Below are 17,195 nucleotides of genomic sequence, written 5' to 3'. Positions count from 1 at the left end.
CAAGATAATATCAAGGCAGAGAGCGGGAGTGGGGAAAGGGTTAATAGAAGTAGTAAGGTAATAGATCAGACTCTGTTTTCCCTCAGCTCCTTAGCTTACTGTGGAGTGTAGAGTAGTGAGACTGGTTCTATGAATGGACCTGTGAGGCAGATAGAGTAGGGTGAGTGTACTGTATGAATGGACCTGTGAGGCAGATAGAGTAAGGTGAGTGTACTGTATGAATGGACCTGTGAGGCAGATAGAGTAAGGTGAGTGTACTGTATGAATGGACCTGTGAGGCAGATAGAGTAAGGTGAGTGTACTGTATGAATGGACCTGTGAGGCAGATAGAGTAGGGTGAGTGTACTGTATGAATTGACCTGTGAGGCAGATAGAGTAGGGTGAGTGTACTGTATGAAAGGACCTGTGAGACAGATAGAGTAGGGTGAGTGTACTGTATGAAAGGACCTGTGAGACAGATAGAGTAGGGTGAGTGTACTGTATGAATGGACCTGTGAGGCAGATAGAGTAAGGTGAGTGTACTGTATGAATGGACCTGTGAGACAGATAGAGTAGGGTGAGTGTACTGTATGAATGGACCTGTGAGGCAGATAGAGTAAGGTGAGTGTACTGTATGAATGGACCTGTGAGGCAGATAGAGTAAGGTGAGTGTACTGTATGAATGGACCTGTGAGGCAGATAGAGTAAGGTGAGTGTACTGTATGAATGGACCTGTGAGGCAGATAGAGTAGGGTGAGTGTACTGTATGAATGGACCTGTGAGGCAGATAGATTAGGGTGAGTGTACTGTATGAATGGACCTGTGAGGCAGATAGAGTAACCTGGTGAGATAGAGTAAGGTGAGTGTACTGTATGAATGGACCTGTGAGATAGCAATGGACCTAGAGATAAGGTGAGTGTACTGTATGAATGGACCTGTGAGGCAGATAGAGTAAGGTGAGTGTACTGTATGAATGGACCTGTGAGGCAGATAGAGTAAGGTGAGTGTACTGTATGAATGGACCTGTGAGGCAGATAGAGTAAGGTGAGTGTACTGTATGAATGGACCTGTGAGGCAGATAGAGTAAGGTGAGTGTACTGTATGAATGGACCTGTGAGGCAGATAGAGTAAGGTGAGTGTACTGTATGAATGGACCTGTGAGACAGATAGAGTAAGGTGGGTGTACTGTATGAATGGACCTGTGAGGCAGATAGAGTAAGGTGAGTGTACTGTATGAATGGACCTGTGAGGCAGATAGAGTAAGGTGAGTGTACTGTATGAATGGACCTGTGAGACAGATAGAGTAAGGTGGGTGTACTGTATGAATGGACCTGTGAGGCAGATAGAGTAAGGTGAGTGTACTGTATGAATGGACCTGTGAGGCAGATAGAGTAGGGTGAGTGTACTGTATGAATGGACCTGTGAGGCAGATAGGCAGATAGAGTAAGGTGAGTGTACTGTATGAATTGACCTGTGAGGCAGATAGATTAGGGTGAGTGTACTGTATGAATGGACCTGTGAGGCAGATAGAGTAAGGTGAGTGTACTGTATGAATGGACCTGTGAGACAGATAGAGTAAGGTGGGTGTACTGTATGAATGGACCTGTGAGGCAGATAGAGTAAGGTGAGTGTACTGTATGAATGGACCTGTGAGGCAGATAGAGTAAGGTGAGTGTACTGTATGAATGGACCTGTGAGACAGATAGAGTAAGGTGGGTGTACTGTATGAATGGACCTGTGAGGCAGATAGAGTAAGGTGAGTGTACTGTATGAATGGACCTGTGAGGCAGATAGAGTAGGGTGAGTGTACTGTATGAATGGACCTGTGAGGCAGATAGAGTAAGGTGAGTGTACTGTATGAATTGACCTGTGAGGCAGATAGATTAGGGTGAGTGTACTGTATGAATGGACCTGTGAGGCAGATAGAGTAAGGTGAGTGTACTGTATGAATGGACCTGTGAGACAGATAGAGTAGGGTGAGTGTACTGTATGAATGGACCTGTGAGGCAGATAGAGTAAGGTGAGTGTACTGTATGAATGGACCTGTGAGGCAGATAGAGTAGGGTGAGTGTACTGTATGAATGGACCTGTGAGGCAGATAGAGTAAGGTGAGTGTACTGTATGAATGGACCTGTGAGGCAGATAGAGTAAGGTGAGTGTACTGTATGAATGGACCTGTGAGGCAGATAGAGTAGGGTGAGTGTACTGTATGAATGGACCTGTGAGGCAGATAGAGTAAGGTGAGTGTACTGTATGAATGGACCTGTGAGGCAGATAGAGTAGGGTGAGTGTACTGTATGAATGGACCTGTGAGGCAGATAGAGTAAGGTGAGTGTACTGTATGAATGGACCTGTGAGGCAGATAGAGTAGGGTGAGTGTACTGTATGAATGGACCTGTGAGGCAGATAGAGTAAGGTGAGTGTACTGTATGAATGGACCTGTGAGGCAGATAGAGTAGGGTGAGTGTACTGTATGAATGAATGGTGGAGAGATACACTGGTTCCGCCGCACCACGTCTGCCTGGGAGCCGGTGGTTGTTGATTATTCAATCCCACTCCCTCAAGGGGCGTCTGCAATGCAGCGGTCCCGTCAGCCCACTCCTGTACTCTCCTCCCCTCTCTTCACCATGCCCTACTTTAGCCTGTCAATGCACAGTCGCACACACACTGCAGTAGCAACACTCTCTCCCAGCTCAGCTCCACACACACACGCACACGCATATGCACACGCACACACACACATCCCTGCAGTGTCTCACTCTATTGCAGTCTAAATATACTAATTCACAAGACTTCCTGCTGCGAAGCCCTTGAGCCCGAGTCTTCATTGTGCAGCCAATCTAAATTCCCATGTGTGCCGAGCAACATACACTCACGTATGTCATAGTGGTTCTAGGAGATCTATTTGCAGTAATGCCAAGACTCTTAACATCCATGATCAACTTAGTTGATTCACTGCAGCTATTAGATATTGATCCTGACATGTCTATCAGAACACAATAGCATCGTCTGAAAGACACAGGACAAGGACTGGTGCTCTTCATGGTTCTGGGCCATGGTCCAAATCAAACCCAAGATGAACTGAGTTTCTACTACAGTTGATCCACTGCAATTGGGTCGTTCCACGAATGGAGTGGCCGTTTCACTTTGATATTTTAAGTCAAAATGTTGCACCAATATTGAAGTTTTGAAAGGCCGTTTTATTAAACCAAGTGCCCTTCAATATAGACCACATGAAGAATTCATTCAATCAGATGTTTTATGTATGAATAAAGACTTGCTTAAAGTGTGAAAATTCTGTATTTAGACATGTCCCTCTGTGACTTCTAGGAAGATTGTAACCCACTTAACCCCAACATCACGTGAAAGGTCTGTCCCTCGTTTTAATGTCAACCCTGTCGCGTGAACTGAACTCTGGTGTAACGATATGTGCATCTTTTTTCATGTTCAAAAGAAACATTGAATCTCTAAAAGGCAAATGGTAATGTAAAAAGCAAGAGCTGGTTCTATTGTTTTTTGGGCCATTTTCGAGTGTTTTGTGGTGGAAAACTGAGGGCGTCAAAGCACAACACGTCAACCCTGTTCCCCATAGATAGACAGGCTAGAATTTCTTAAGCAATTACAATTCATTTGTAATTGTAATGAAACTTGCATTCAATTGCCCCTCCCTGTTGCACACAACAAGCTTCCATTTCCCCTGACAGTGGATTTATGGCTGGTTGAATCGTTAACCCTGTTACGGACAACCCTGTGACTTTATGTGGCACTTAATAGTCTCTCAGTGTAGTCATTTTGGTATTAACCTCTTGAGATGGGAAAATGTGTTTTGTATTATGTTGAACATGTGCTCTGTATGGCAGAATGTTAAAACTAGGTGAAATAAAATCTTTACACTACCCAAAAGGTACTCATTTGACCCAACTATTGATCCTGACACCAGAAAACATTGAAGACACAGAACAAGACTAGTGTTCTCCATGGTCCTGAAATAAAACCTGATCTCAAGATCCCAATGGAGTTGACTCACTGCTGCTATCACACCTGATGACTGATGACTAGTGTTCTCCATGGTCCTGAAAGCCCACAATGAAGTTGATTCACTACAGATATTGATTCCGAAATGTCTATCAGACCACATTATTAACACTACAGGACCCTCTCACAGATACAGGACAACAGGAAAAGGACTCGTGCTCTCCAATGTACTGAAATCCAACTAAATCTTCAAGTAATTACTGTCATCATGGACCATGGACACGCCACCACACAGCCACATGCCTCTAGAACAGACTCTAATGTAAATGGACAGGTAGTTGTGATTTGTGACACTCAGAGCGGCAACACGACAGCACAGCAGAGAGTCATTTAGGATGAGCCAGCAGATAGCACTTCACTGGTGCCCAGGGCAGAAGGACAGGGAGAGGGAGAGCAAGAGAGAGAGAGAAAGAGAGGGGAAGTAGAGAAAGAGGGGGAAGCAGGGAGAGAGAGAAAGAGAGAGTGGGAAGCAGAGAGTGAGAGAAAGAGACAGGGAAGGAGAACGAGAGAGAAAGAGAGACAGGGAAGGAGAACGAGAGAGAAAGAGACGGGGAAGGAGAATGAGAGAGAAAGAGAGGGGGAAGCAGGGATATAGAGAGAGAGAGGGGGGGATCAGAGAGAGAAAGAGAGGGGGGAAGCAGGGAAAGAGAGAGAGAGAGAGAGAGAGGGGGAAGCAGAGGGAGAAAGAGAGGGGGAAGCAGGGAAATAGAGAGAGAGAAAGAGAGGGGGAAGCAGGGAAATAGAGAGAGAAAGAGAGGGGGAAGCAGGGAACTAGAGAGAAAGAGAGGGGGAAGCAGGGAAATAGAGAGAGAGAGACAAAGAGAGGGGGAAGCAGGGAAATAGAGAGAGAGAGAGAGAAAGAGAGGGGGAAGCAGGGAAATAGAGAGAAGGAGAGGGGGAAGCAGGGAGATAGAGAGAGAGGGGGAAGCAAAGAGAAAGAGAGATGGGGATTCAGAGAGAGACAAAGAGACACAGAAAGACATATTGAGGCAAAAAGAGAGAGGAAGATAGACCGAGATATCTTACCGTCCAGTGAGAGCCAGTCGTGTTGTGAGGAGGGCAGTGAGGGCAGAGCGCGGGCTTTGTACTCAAACACCACTGAGTTAGAGATGATCTGGTTACTGGCAGTCACCTGCAGTGTCACCAGCCCAGTGTCATGAGCTGTGGACAGAGACAGACAGAGGGAGTCCGAGTCAGACGCTTCACTGATAACTGCTACAACTCCAACGCACCTGACTCTAACCACCTGTAGACCTCATAGGAACATTATATTCTTCTTCTTGAAACTTCTCAGTGGCCAGGAACACAATCTCAACTGAGGAACAGAGACAGGAGTAAAGTAAAGTGTAATGTATGCTGATCTAAGTCTAAAAGATAACGACTGATTACCCTGGTAGGTACAGTACACAGTGTTTCCAGTTTAACCCTGGTGGAAGGACAAGAGGGTGTGCAAAGGCCAGGCCACTGAGACCAGTCTTACCTGGGCAGTAGCAGCGCAGCACCCCAGGCTGGATGAGAGAGGCAGGGACAGATATCTGATCAAACAGGCAGCTGTAGTTAGAGCTGGCCTCCTGCCATGGACCAGTGATGAGCACCTTCACTCCTCCCTGAAACAGATAGCACACAGACTCACAGCGCGGGAAACTGGATCATCTGGAACTGTAAGCAAGTGTGAATTTGGCCATGTTTTAATGTCATGCTGCCATCTTATGGAGAATAATGGGAATAACATGAACACAGGGACATATTCATCTCTAACTCAGTGGCGTGGCCTAGTGGTTAGAGCGTTGGACTAGTAACCGGAAGGTTGCGAGTTCAAACCCCCGAGCTGACAAGGTACAAATCTGTCATTCTGCCCCTGAACAGGCAGTTAACCCACTGTTCCCAGGCTGTCATTGAAAATAAGAATGTGTTCTTAACTGACTTGCCTGGTTAAATAAAGGTAAAAAAAAAATAATAATAAAAATAAATAAAAAATCTCAAACTGCTTCCACCTAGCGGTGGAAGAGTGGCATTACACAACCGTTTATTGTCTCTGCTATATTTACTGAGTTGCCGTCCTGTGGTTGGACAGTGATATTACAGCCATTTTTCTGTCTGACCAAAGTGGTTGCCATCTTGTGGATGAACCGTGTCATTGGCATTAAACTGAAGTTCTCTGTACATACAGTAAACTCCCCTCCCTTACTCATTTACTTGGACAGTGAAGCTAACACTTTTAATTTGGCTTTATACTCCAGCATTTTGGGTTTTAAATGTTTTATAAAAAGGTGACAGTACAGATTGTCACTTTTTATTAGAGGGTATTTTCATACATATCTGTTGTACCGTGTAGAAGTGAAAGCACGTTAGACTATCTAGTCCCCCGATTTGAAGGTGTCATAAGTATTTGGACAACTTTACTTCTGGTGTATTCAATTTAGTCAATTTGTTTTGTATTTGGTCCCATATTCCCATAGCACAGAATGACTACGTCAAGCTTGTGACTCTGCAAACTTGTTGGATACATAAATAAATACATAAATACAGAGGCATAAATATCATAGCCCCCAAAATACCCCTATGTCTTGGGGATATGCTAACCTCTCCTGTTATTGTAATGGAGAGAGGTTAGCATGTCTTGGGGGTATGCTAACCTCCCCTGTTATTTTAATGGAGAGAGGTTAGCATGTCTTGGGGGTATGCTAACCTCCCCTGTTATTTTAATGGAGAGAGGTTAGCATGTCTTGGGGGTATGCTAACCTCCCCTGTTATTGTAATGGAGAGAGGTTAGCATGTCTTGGAAGTATACTAACCTCCCCTGTTATTGTAATGGAGAGAGGTTAGCATGTCTTGGGGGTATACTAACCTCCCCTGTTATTGTAATGGAGAGAGGTTAGCATGTCTTGGGGGTATGCTAACCTCCCCTGTTATTGTAATGGAGAGAGGTTAGCATGTCTTGGAGGTATAATAACCTCCCCTGTTATTGTAATGGAGACAGGTTAGCATGTCTTGGAGGTATGCTAACCTCCCCTGTTATTGTAATGGAGAGAGGTTAGCATGTCTTGGGGGTATGCTAACCTCTCCTGTTATTGTAATGGAGAGAGGTTAGCATGTCTTGGGGGTATGCTAACCTCCCCTGTTATTTTAATGGAGAGAGGTTAGCATGTCTTGGAGGTATGCTAACTTCCCCTGTTATTGTAATGGAGAGAGGTTAGCATGTCTTGGGGGTATGCTAACCTCCCCTGTTATTGTAATGGAGAGAGGTTAGCATGTCTTGGAGGTATACTAACCTCCCCTGTTATTGTAATGGAGAGAGGTTAGCATGTCTTGGGGGTATGCTAACCTCCCCTGTTATTGTAATGGAGAGAGGTTAGCATGTCTTGGGGGTATGATATTTTTGGATCTGTAACTTTCTCACTCATCATTATTCACGATTCATTCATGATTATCGGTAATCATGGCAGCATCCACATTAATGTAAAAGTGTTTAGAAAGTTATTGTATTCTTATTTACAATAAAAGAGTCTCCAAAATGACACAATACATTATTTACCATTCATTTATATTTCCATGGGGTGGCAGGTAGCCTAGTGTTGGGCCAGTAACCAAATGGTTGCTGGATCGAATCCCCGAGCTGACAAGGTAAAAATCTGTTGTTCTGCCCCTGAACAAGGCAGTTAACCCACTGTTCCCCGGTAGGTTGTCATTGCAAATAAGAATTTGTTTTTAACTGACTTGCCAAGTGTAATATATATATATATATATATATATATATATATATATATATATATATATATATATTTAAAAAAATACATGTTTGCCCATGGAAGAAATGCCCAGAAAGGGACTTTTTGGACCTGAACATTCAGCAGATAAAGGGGCTCATAGTTGACCTATTCTGCATACCCCAGCATACCATGAGACATCCACGTCTTCATCACTGGGAAATAGAAACGGTTGATATTATTTAAAAGCTTACAAACAGGGTGGTCAAACTATTTGATGATATATATATTTTTTAATGAAAAAACTTTAAATATTATAAAACTTTATAAAAATATTATAAAACTTTAAATAATATAAAACTTTTAAATATTTAAATTTAAATAACCTTTAAATATTTGCACATGTTAGTAGCTTAGACGCTAATTGACATAATCTGAGGTGTTTGTATTGTGCCCGCCATCAGTTGAGACACAACATGCTCCTGAATACAGGATGGGTGTCCTTTCATTAATAGAAATAGCGTTCATAGAATGGACCTATCCCTTCAGACCACTGCAATTTAGATGGTACAGCATTGACATTTAACTTTTAACTTCTAATTACTACCACAAAGAGGACCACCGGCCCACCCACCGTCGAACGTTAACCTAAATAGTCTATTCTACTATCTATATTTCTATGATTTCAATATGATTCCAATGGAGGACAGTATAATTTAAAACAACAGGTATTCCCTTTCAAGTCAACATTCTCTGTTGTGTGGACCTCCAACCATCTTTGTAGTACTACTTGAAAGTTGAAATTTAAATTTGATTCCACTTTTTAATACATTTATCAGTCAAAATATGACACCCACCTTGTATCGAAAAGCATGCTGTGTCTCAACAACACATGATAGATGATATCAAATAGGGTCTAAATGACAAAATATGCGAATATGAAACAAATTGGAGTGTAAGTAAGCGTTATTAATTGACATTGAAGGTAAATAAAAGGAACATTTTTATATGAATATTTTTTTCCTCCAGAAATGATCAAATAGTTTGACCACCCTGTTTGTAATCTTTTAAATAATATCAACCGTTTCTATTTCCCAGTGATGAAGACGTGGATGTCTCATGGTATGCTGGGGTATGCAGAATAGGTCAACTATGAGCCCCTTTATCTGCTGAATGTTCTGACATTCAGGCCCAAAATGTCCCTTTCTGGGCATTTCTTCCATGGGCAAATATGTATGGAAGGTTTCGTTCAAATCAAAAGGGCTGCTGTCAAAAAGTGCCTGAATTCAAATGGATTTATCCCACAACATAATGAGAAACACAACCAAAACAAACTGCAAACGCATCCAACAAGTGTGTCGTCACAAGCTTGATGTAATCATTGCCTGCTAGGAATATGGGACCAAATACTTACCTTTTGACTGTCAATGTAATACACTGTAAGTGAATTTGTCCAAATACTTATGACACCTTCAAATGGAGGGACTTGATACATAAAGTGCTTTCCTTTCTAACCGGTGAAACAGATATGTGTGAACATACCCTCAAATGAAAGGTGACATTCTGTACTGTCGCCTCACATAAAACACTCCATGTCAAATCCAAAATGCTGGAGAATAGAGCCACATTTAAAGTTCTAACTTCACTGTCCAAATAAATACATAGGGGAGAGTACATTATTGATCTGCCATCCTGTGGTTGAACAGTGTTACTGGCATTACAGACTCTACTCTCTGTTTTGTACATTATTGATCTGCCATCCTGTGGTTGGACAGTGTTACTGGCATTACACAGACTCCTTTACTCTCTGTTTTGTACATTATTGATCTGCCATCCTGTGGTTGGACAGTGTTACTGGCATTACACAGACTCTACTCTCTGTTTTATACATTATTGATCTGCCATCCTGTGGTTGGACAGTGTTACTGGCATTACACAGACTCTACTCTCTGTTTTATACATTATTGATCTGCCATCCTGTGGTTGGACAGTGTTACTGGCATTACACAGAATCTACTATCTGTTTTGTACATTATTGATCTGCCATTCTGTGGTTGGACAGTGTTACTGGCATTACACAGACTCTACTCTCTGTTTTATACATTATTGATCTGCCATCCTGTGGTTGGACAGTGTTACTGGCATTACACAGACTCTACTCTCTGTTTTATACATTATTGATCTGCCATCCTGTGGTTGGACAGTGTTACTGGCATTACACAGAATCTACTATCTGTTTTGTACATTATTGATCTGCCATCCTGTGGTTGGACAGTGTTACTGGCATTACACAGACTCCTTTACTCTCTGTTTTGTACATTATTGATCTGCCATCCTGTGGTTGGACAGTGTTACTGGCATTACACAGAATCTACTATCTGTTTTATACATTATTGATCTGCCATCCTGTGGTTGAACAGTGTTACTGGCATTACACAGACTCTACTCTCTGTTTTGTACATTATTGATCTGCCATCCTGTGGTTGAACAGTGTTACTGGCATTACACAGACTCCTTTACTCTCTGTTTTGTACATTATTGATCTGCCATCCTGTGGTTGGACAGTGTTACTGGCATTACACAGACTCCTTTACTCTCTGTTTTATACATTATTGATCTGCCATCCTGTGGTTGGACAGTGTTACTGGCATTACACAGAATCTACTATCTGTTTTATACATTATTGATCTGCCATCCTGTGGTTGGACAGTGTTACTGGCATTACACAGAATCTACTCTCTGTTTTATACATTATTGATCTGCCATCCTGTGGTTGAACAGTGTTACTGGCATTACACAGACTCTACTCTCTGTTTTGTACATTATTGATCTGCCATCCTGTGGTTGAACAGTGTTACTGGCATTACACAGACTCCTTTACTCTCTGTTTTGTACATTATTGATCTGCCATCCTGTGGTTGGACAGTGTTACTGGCATTACACAGACTCCTTTACTCTCTGTTTCATACTTTATTGAGCTTCCATCCTGTGGTTGGACAGTGTTACTGGCATTACACAAACTCCTTTACTCTCTGTTTTGTACATTATTGATCTGCCATCCTGTGGTTGGACAGTGTTACTGGCATTACACAGACTCCTTTACTCTCTGTTTTGTACTTTATTGAGCTGCCATCCTGTGGTTGGACAGTGTTTCTGGCATTACACAGACTCTACTCTCTGTTTTGTACAGGGCTCCGGGCAGCCGAGCGGAAATGTAGGAAAACTCGCCTCCCTGCGGACCTGGCATCCTTTCACTCCCTCCTCTCTACATTTTCCTCTTCTGTCTCTGCTGCTAAAGCCACTTTCTACCACTCTAAATTCCAAGCATCTGCCTCTAACCCTAGGAAGCTCTTTGCCACCTTCTCCTCCCTCCTGAATCTTCCCCCCCCCCTCCCTCTCTGCAGATGACTTCGTCAACCATTTTGAAAAGAAGGTCGACGACATCCGATCCTCGTTTGCTAAGTCAAACGACACCGCTGGTTCTGCTCACACTGCCCTACCCTGTGCTCTGACCTCTTTCTCCCCTCTCTCTCCAGATGAAATCTCGCGTCTTGTGACGGCCGGCCGCCCAACAACCTGCCCGCTTGACCCTATCCCCTCCTCTCTTCTCCAGACCATTTCCGGAGACCTTCTCCCTTACCTCACCTCGCTCATCAACTCATCCCTGACCGCTGGCTACGTCCCTTCCGTCTTCAAGAGAGCGAGAGTTGCACCCCTTCTGAAAAAACCTACACTCGATCCCTCCGATGTCAACAACTACAGACCAGTATCCCTTCTTTCTTTTCTCTCCAAAACTCTTGAACGTGCCATCCTTGGCCAGCTCTCCCGCTATCTCTCTCAGAATGACCTTCTTGATCCAAATCAGTCAGGTTTCAAGACTAGTCATTCAACTGAGACTGCTCTTCTCTGTATCACGGAGGCGCTCCGCACTGCTAAAGCTAACTCTCTCTCCTCTGCTCTCATCCTTCTAGACCTATCGGCTGCCTTCGATACTGTGAACCATCAGATCCTCCTCTCCACCCTCTCCGAGTTGGGCATCTCCGGCGCGGCCCACGCTTGGATTGCGTCCTACCTGACAGGTCGCTCCTACCAGGTGGCGTGGCGAGAATCTGTCTCCTCACCACGCGCTCTCACCACTTGTGTCCCCCAGGGCTCTGTTCTAGGCCCTCTCCTATTCTCGCTATACACCAAGTCACTTGGCTCTGTCATAACCTCACATGGTCTCTCCTATCATTGCTATGCAGACGACACACAATTAATCTTCTCCTTTCCCCCTTCTGATGACCAGGTGGCGAATCGCATCTCTGCATGTCTGGCAGACATATCAGTGTGGATGACGGATCACCACCTCAAGCTGAACCTCGGCAAGACGGAGCTGCTCTTCCTCCCGGGGAAGGACTGCCCGTTCCATGATCTCGCCATCACGGTTGACAACTCCATTGTGTCCTCCTCCCAGAGCGCTAAGAACCTTGGCGTGATCCTGGACAACACCCTGTCGTTCTCAACTAACATCAAGGCGGTGGCCCGTTCCTGTAGGTTCATGCTCTACAACATCCGCAGAGTACGACCCTGCCTCACACAGGAAGCAGCGCAGGTCCTAATCCAGGCACTTGTCATCTCCCGTCTGGATTACTGCAACTCGCTGTTGGCTGGGCTCCCTGCCTGTGCCATTAAACCCCTACAACTCATCCAGAACGCCGCAGCCCGTCTGGTGTTCAACCTTCCCAAGTTCTCTCACGTCACCCCGCTCCTCCGCTCTCTCCACTGGCTTCCAGTTGAAGCTTGCATCCGCTACAAGACCATGGTGCTTGCCTACGAAGCTGTGAGGGGAACGGCACCTCAGTACCTCCAGGTTCTGATCAGGCCCTACACCCAAACAAGGGCACTGCGTTCATCCACCTCTGGCCTGCTCGCCTCCCTACCACTGAGGAAGTACAGTTCCCGCTCAGCCCAGTCAAAACTGTTCGCTGCTCTGGCCCCCCAATGGTGGAACAAACTCCCTCACGACGCCAGGACAGCGGAGTCAATCACCACCTTCCGGAGACACCTGAAACCCCACCTCTTTAAGGAATACCTAGGATAGGATAAAGTAATCCTTCTCACCCCCCCTTAAAAGATTTAGATGCACTATTGTAAAGTGGCTGTTCCACTGGATGTCATAAGGTGAATGCACCAATTTGTAAGTCGCTCTGGATAAGAGCGTCTGCTAAATGACTTAAATGTAAATGTAAATGTTGTACATTATTGATCTGCCATCCTGTGGTTGGACAGTGTTACTGGCATTACACAGACTCCTTTACTCTCTGTTTTGTACATTATTGATCTGCCATCCTGTGGTTGAACAGTGTTACTGGCATTACACAGAATCTACTCTCTGTTTTGTACATTATTGATCTGCCATCCTGTGGTTGAACAGAGTTACTGGCATTACACAGACTCCTTTACTCTCTGTTTTGTACATTATTGAGCTGCCATCCTGTGGTTGAACAGTGTTACTGGCATTACACAGACTCCTTTACTCTGTTTTATACATTATTGATCTGCCATCCTGTGGTTGAACAGTGTTACTGGCATTACACAGACTCCTTTACTCTCTGTTTTGTACATTATTGAGCTGCCATCCTGTGGTTGGACAGTGTTACTGGCATTACACAGACTCCTTTACTCTCTGTTTTGTACTTTATTGAGCTGCCATCCGGGTGGTTGAACAGACTTACTGGCATTACACAGACTCCTTTACTCTCTGTTTTGTACTTTATTGAGCTGCCATCCGGGTGGTTGAACAGTGATATTACAGTTCATTCAAACTAAGTTGATGTGTACAGGCAACTGCCAAAACAAAGGAAACAACAACATAAAGAGTCTAAATAGGGCGTTGGACCACGAGCCAGATCAGCTTCAAAGCGCCTTGGCATCCACTCTGGAACTCTGTTGGAGGGATGCAACACCCTTCTTCCACCAGAAATTCCATTATTTGGTGTTTTGTTGATGGTGGTGCCGCTCCAGAATCCCGTAAGTGGTCAATTGGGTTGAGATCTGGTGACTGAGACAACCATGGCATATGGTTTACATCGTTTTCATGCCCATCAAACCATTCAGTGACCTGTGGATGGGGGTATTGTCATCCCATGAGTGCATAGCAATGGTAGCCAAAATATTGAGCAACTGGGCCTACCAAGCATTTGTTTCTGTACTTTTTACAACCTGTTTCTCCCCAATTGGTAGTTACAGTCTTGTCCCATTCCTGCAACTCCCATACGGACTCGGGAGAGGCGAAGGCCGAGAGCCAAGTGTCCTCTGAAACGCGACTGTGTCAAGCCACATTGCTCGTTTAACCCAGAAGCCAGCCGCACCAATGTGTCGGAGGAAACAATTCCAGCTGGCGACTCGAGGTCAGCTTGCAGGCACCTGACCCACCACATGGAGTTGCTAGAGCGCGATGGAACAAGGAAATCTCGGCCTTCCCAGACGACACTGGGCCAATTGTGCACCGCCTCATGGGTTTCCCGGTCATGGCCAGGTGTGACACAGCCTGGGATTGAACCCGGGTCTGTAGTGATGCCTCAAGCACTGCAATGCAGTGCTTTATACAGTGGAACCACTCTGGAGGCCTCCAGCCCACCATTTTTATACATGACACTAAGCATGATGGGATGTTAATTCGTTGGTTAGAAATTGCTCAGGAAACACACCTGTGTGGAAGCACCTGCTTTCAATATACGTTGTATCCCTCGTTTACTAAAGTGTTTCCTATATTTTGGCAGTTCAGGTTGGTTGATGGAGATCCATTATTTCTGTCTGACCAAAGTGAAACTTGAGAAAATGCCTCTCTGTATCCGTTTACCCAATCACAACTACAAAACTATGTTCTAACTACATTTGGTCACTCAACTGGAGTGTAATGCTTTGTGAAATAAGGAGTACATGCACTGCTAGCGTGGTGGAGGCTCACCTCAGGGTAGGACCACTCGGGCGAGTAGTCAGTGACCATGAAGAGTCTCCCTGTGGCCTGCAACATCCCCAGAGCCCCATGGGCCACGGCTGCAGACACCACCTCCGCCACGTCCATGTATGCCAGAGAGCCTGACTCCGTCCCTGCACCCCCAGCCCCGGCACCCAGAGACTGAGGGCTGCAGCAGGGCTGGAGACAGAGCTCTGAGGGGCTGTATCCTGCCCCCCGGGCCCCTCCTACCCCTCCGTCCTCCTGGCCCTGCTGGGGAGCTCCACTAGGCGTGGCCTGACCATCTGAGCCGTGGTTGGCCACCAGCTGGTGGTTGTAAAGAGCTCCCCCGGCAGCCATGTTGGTTCCACTACCGTCCACAGAGATGAAGTCATTGATGAGGTCAGAGAACTGGTTTCCAAAGGAGATGTCGAAGTGGTCCAAGCTGATCTCCATGCCTCCCCCTCCTGCTCCCCCGTTAGAGCCCGATCCGCCCAGGCCCTGGTGGGGCCCCACGGTGTTGTAGAGGCCCTGGACCATCCCAGCCCCCTGGAGGAGGGGCTGCAGCTGCTGCTGCTGCTGCTGTGAGCGGTTGCTGCCGTCGTTGTTGATGCCATTTCCGTTATGCATGGTCACTCCTTCCCCTCCTCCTCCGCCTCCCTGACCTCCTCCACCGTTGGCCTGCTGCAGGTAGTGCTCTGTCCCTCCTCCCTCTGGGTTGCCTCCTCCACAGGCCTGGAGGTGATCCCCAGGCTTCAGTAGGCCCTCTCCATTCTCTGTTCCCCCTGCCTGGCCTGAGCCCACGCTGCCTGGCTGCTCCAGACCCACCACCTCCTCATGCTCTGGCCCCAGCCCAGGGAAGCCCCCCTGGTACTGCAGAAGCTGGAGAGACCCAGGCCCCTGCCCTGGCCCCTCGGTGGGGGAGCCACCGTTGCAGTTGGCCCTGTGGTGGCTCTGGTGGTGGTGGTGGAGATGGCCGTTAATGCCAGGGGAGTCCGTCTTGACCACCTGCAGGCCCATGTAGGCTGTGGAGTCGTGGGAGTTGTGCTCCATCAGATGACTCTTCTGGCCCATGGAGGACCTGCCCTGCTGGGCCTGGCCGGACTGCTGGGTGTCCTGGAGGAAGAAGCTGGGCGAGTGGCTCTGGTGGGAGAGGTGGGGGCTGTTCATAGCCTGGCCATAGCCCACTGACCCAGCCCCGGAGGAGTATTCCTGCTTGGCATCGATGGCGCTGAAGTCCATCTGCTCCAGGGTGGTGCTGGGGCTCAGGCCTCCTCCAGAGGGCAGCAGAGAGCCAGCCGGGGTCAGGCCGAGGGAGCCCTGCGCTGAACCAGTCCCAGAGGAACCAGCTCCACCTCCTCCACAGCTCACCACCGCCCCCACCTGATAGCCCTGCTCTGTGGCCAGCTGCTGCTCGAAGGACATGTCCTCCGTCTTGATGTTCTTCACCAGAGCAGAGTTGAAGCTGTATCCAGAGTCTGACATGGATGGAGAGCGCTGCATACTGCCGTTGGTGCCATTGGAGGAAGAGGAGGAAGAGGAGGAGCTGCCGCCCCCCTTCAGCCTGCTGCCCCCGTAGGTCTGGCCCTGCTTGGGGTTGTTGAGGAAGCAGTCAGGGTCAAAGTTCATGGTGGTCTCAGGTATTTTCATGCCTCCGGCATCCAGGCTGCTGGACAGGACCAGCTCCTCAGACACACCGGCTGCAGACAGCATGGACAGCCCATCTGCTCCCCCTGCCCCCCCGGGACCCTCCCCAGCCCCTCCGCTAGGGAAGGCAAATTTGTGGTTGTCTGCCACCACACCGGACAACCCCAGTCCCTGAGAGGCTGCGTCGGGGCCCATGAGGTGGGCGTTGGGGCCCCCATTGGGGGACATGCTGTAGCCGGGGTCCCCGGTCACCTCGGACATGAATACACTCTGGGACAGGCTGGACAGGACGGAAGCCACGTGGCCCATGCCCGTCACCACGGGACTGTCAGCCATATCTGGGTCGCTGTTCAGCCCGCTGCTGATGGACACTGGGGAGTTCTGGGTGGTGTCAGGGACCTCCACCTGGTTGGTCGAGGACACCTCCGTGCTGTTCTGGTGCAGGAGAACAGGCTTGGGAATCTTGCCATTGCGTTTCTCCCTGGCGCTGCCCCCTCCCCCTCCGTAACTTTTCCCCCCCCCTCCATGGCTGCTGTGCTCGGTCTTGCCCTCGGACACGTCGTTGTTCTGGACCTCAGAGTGACCGCTGCTGTAGCCTCCACGGGGGTCCACCTTGGGGGAGATGATGCGGTGTTTGGCGCTGTTGCACTTGTGGTGCACACTGCTCCCTGCGCCTGTTAGAGGGAGATAGGAGAGGTTACTGAGAGATAGCTCTAGGTACAGGACAAGTCATCAGTCATTTACAAAGAATGCAGAATAGTACAGTGAATCTCCACTCGTCACTTAAATCTCACTGTATTGATTACTTTCATTTGACTCCTGGGACTCTTTCATACTGTTGCTTGTGTCCTTTTTCCCCCGTCAACGCTACGACTGAGGAAATGTCT

At 47.1% G+C, this 17,195-nt stretch overlaps 1 protein-coding gene across 7 annotated transcripts in view; it reads right to left on the bottom strand.

The window, feature by feature from the left end:
- The window catches only part of camta1a (calmodulin binding transcription activator 1a), a 522,529-nt gene that overhangs the window by 35,128 nt on the left and 470,206 nt on the right, over positions 1-17,195 (bottom strand). For all 7 annotated transcript variants that reach the window (XM_046365688.1, XM_046365689.1, XM_046365690.1 and 4 more), the window contains 3 exons: positions 14,674-16,982; positions 5,495-5,621; positions 5,041-5,175 (listed from right to left, as the gene is read on the bottom strand). In XM_046365688.1, the coding sequence (XP_046221644.1) occupies positions 5,041-5,175; positions 5,495-5,621; positions 14,674-16,982 (2,571 nt within the window). The remainder of the gene's footprint in view (positions 1-5,040; positions 5,176-5,494; positions 5,622-14,673; positions 16,983-17,195) is intronic.

Source organism: Oncorhynchus gorbuscha, linkage group LG10 (genome assembly GCF_021184085.1).
Source record: "Oncorhynchus gorbuscha isolate QuinsamMale2020 ecotype Even-year linkage group LG10, OgorEven_v1.0, whole genome shotgun sequence".
Lineage (NCBI taxonomy): Eukaryota > Metazoa > Chordata > Actinopteri > Salmoniformes > Salmonidae > Oncorhynchus > Oncorhynchus gorbuscha.
Note: the sequence above shows the minus strand (reverse complement) of the source record. Positions and strands in the feature narration are given on the sequence as shown.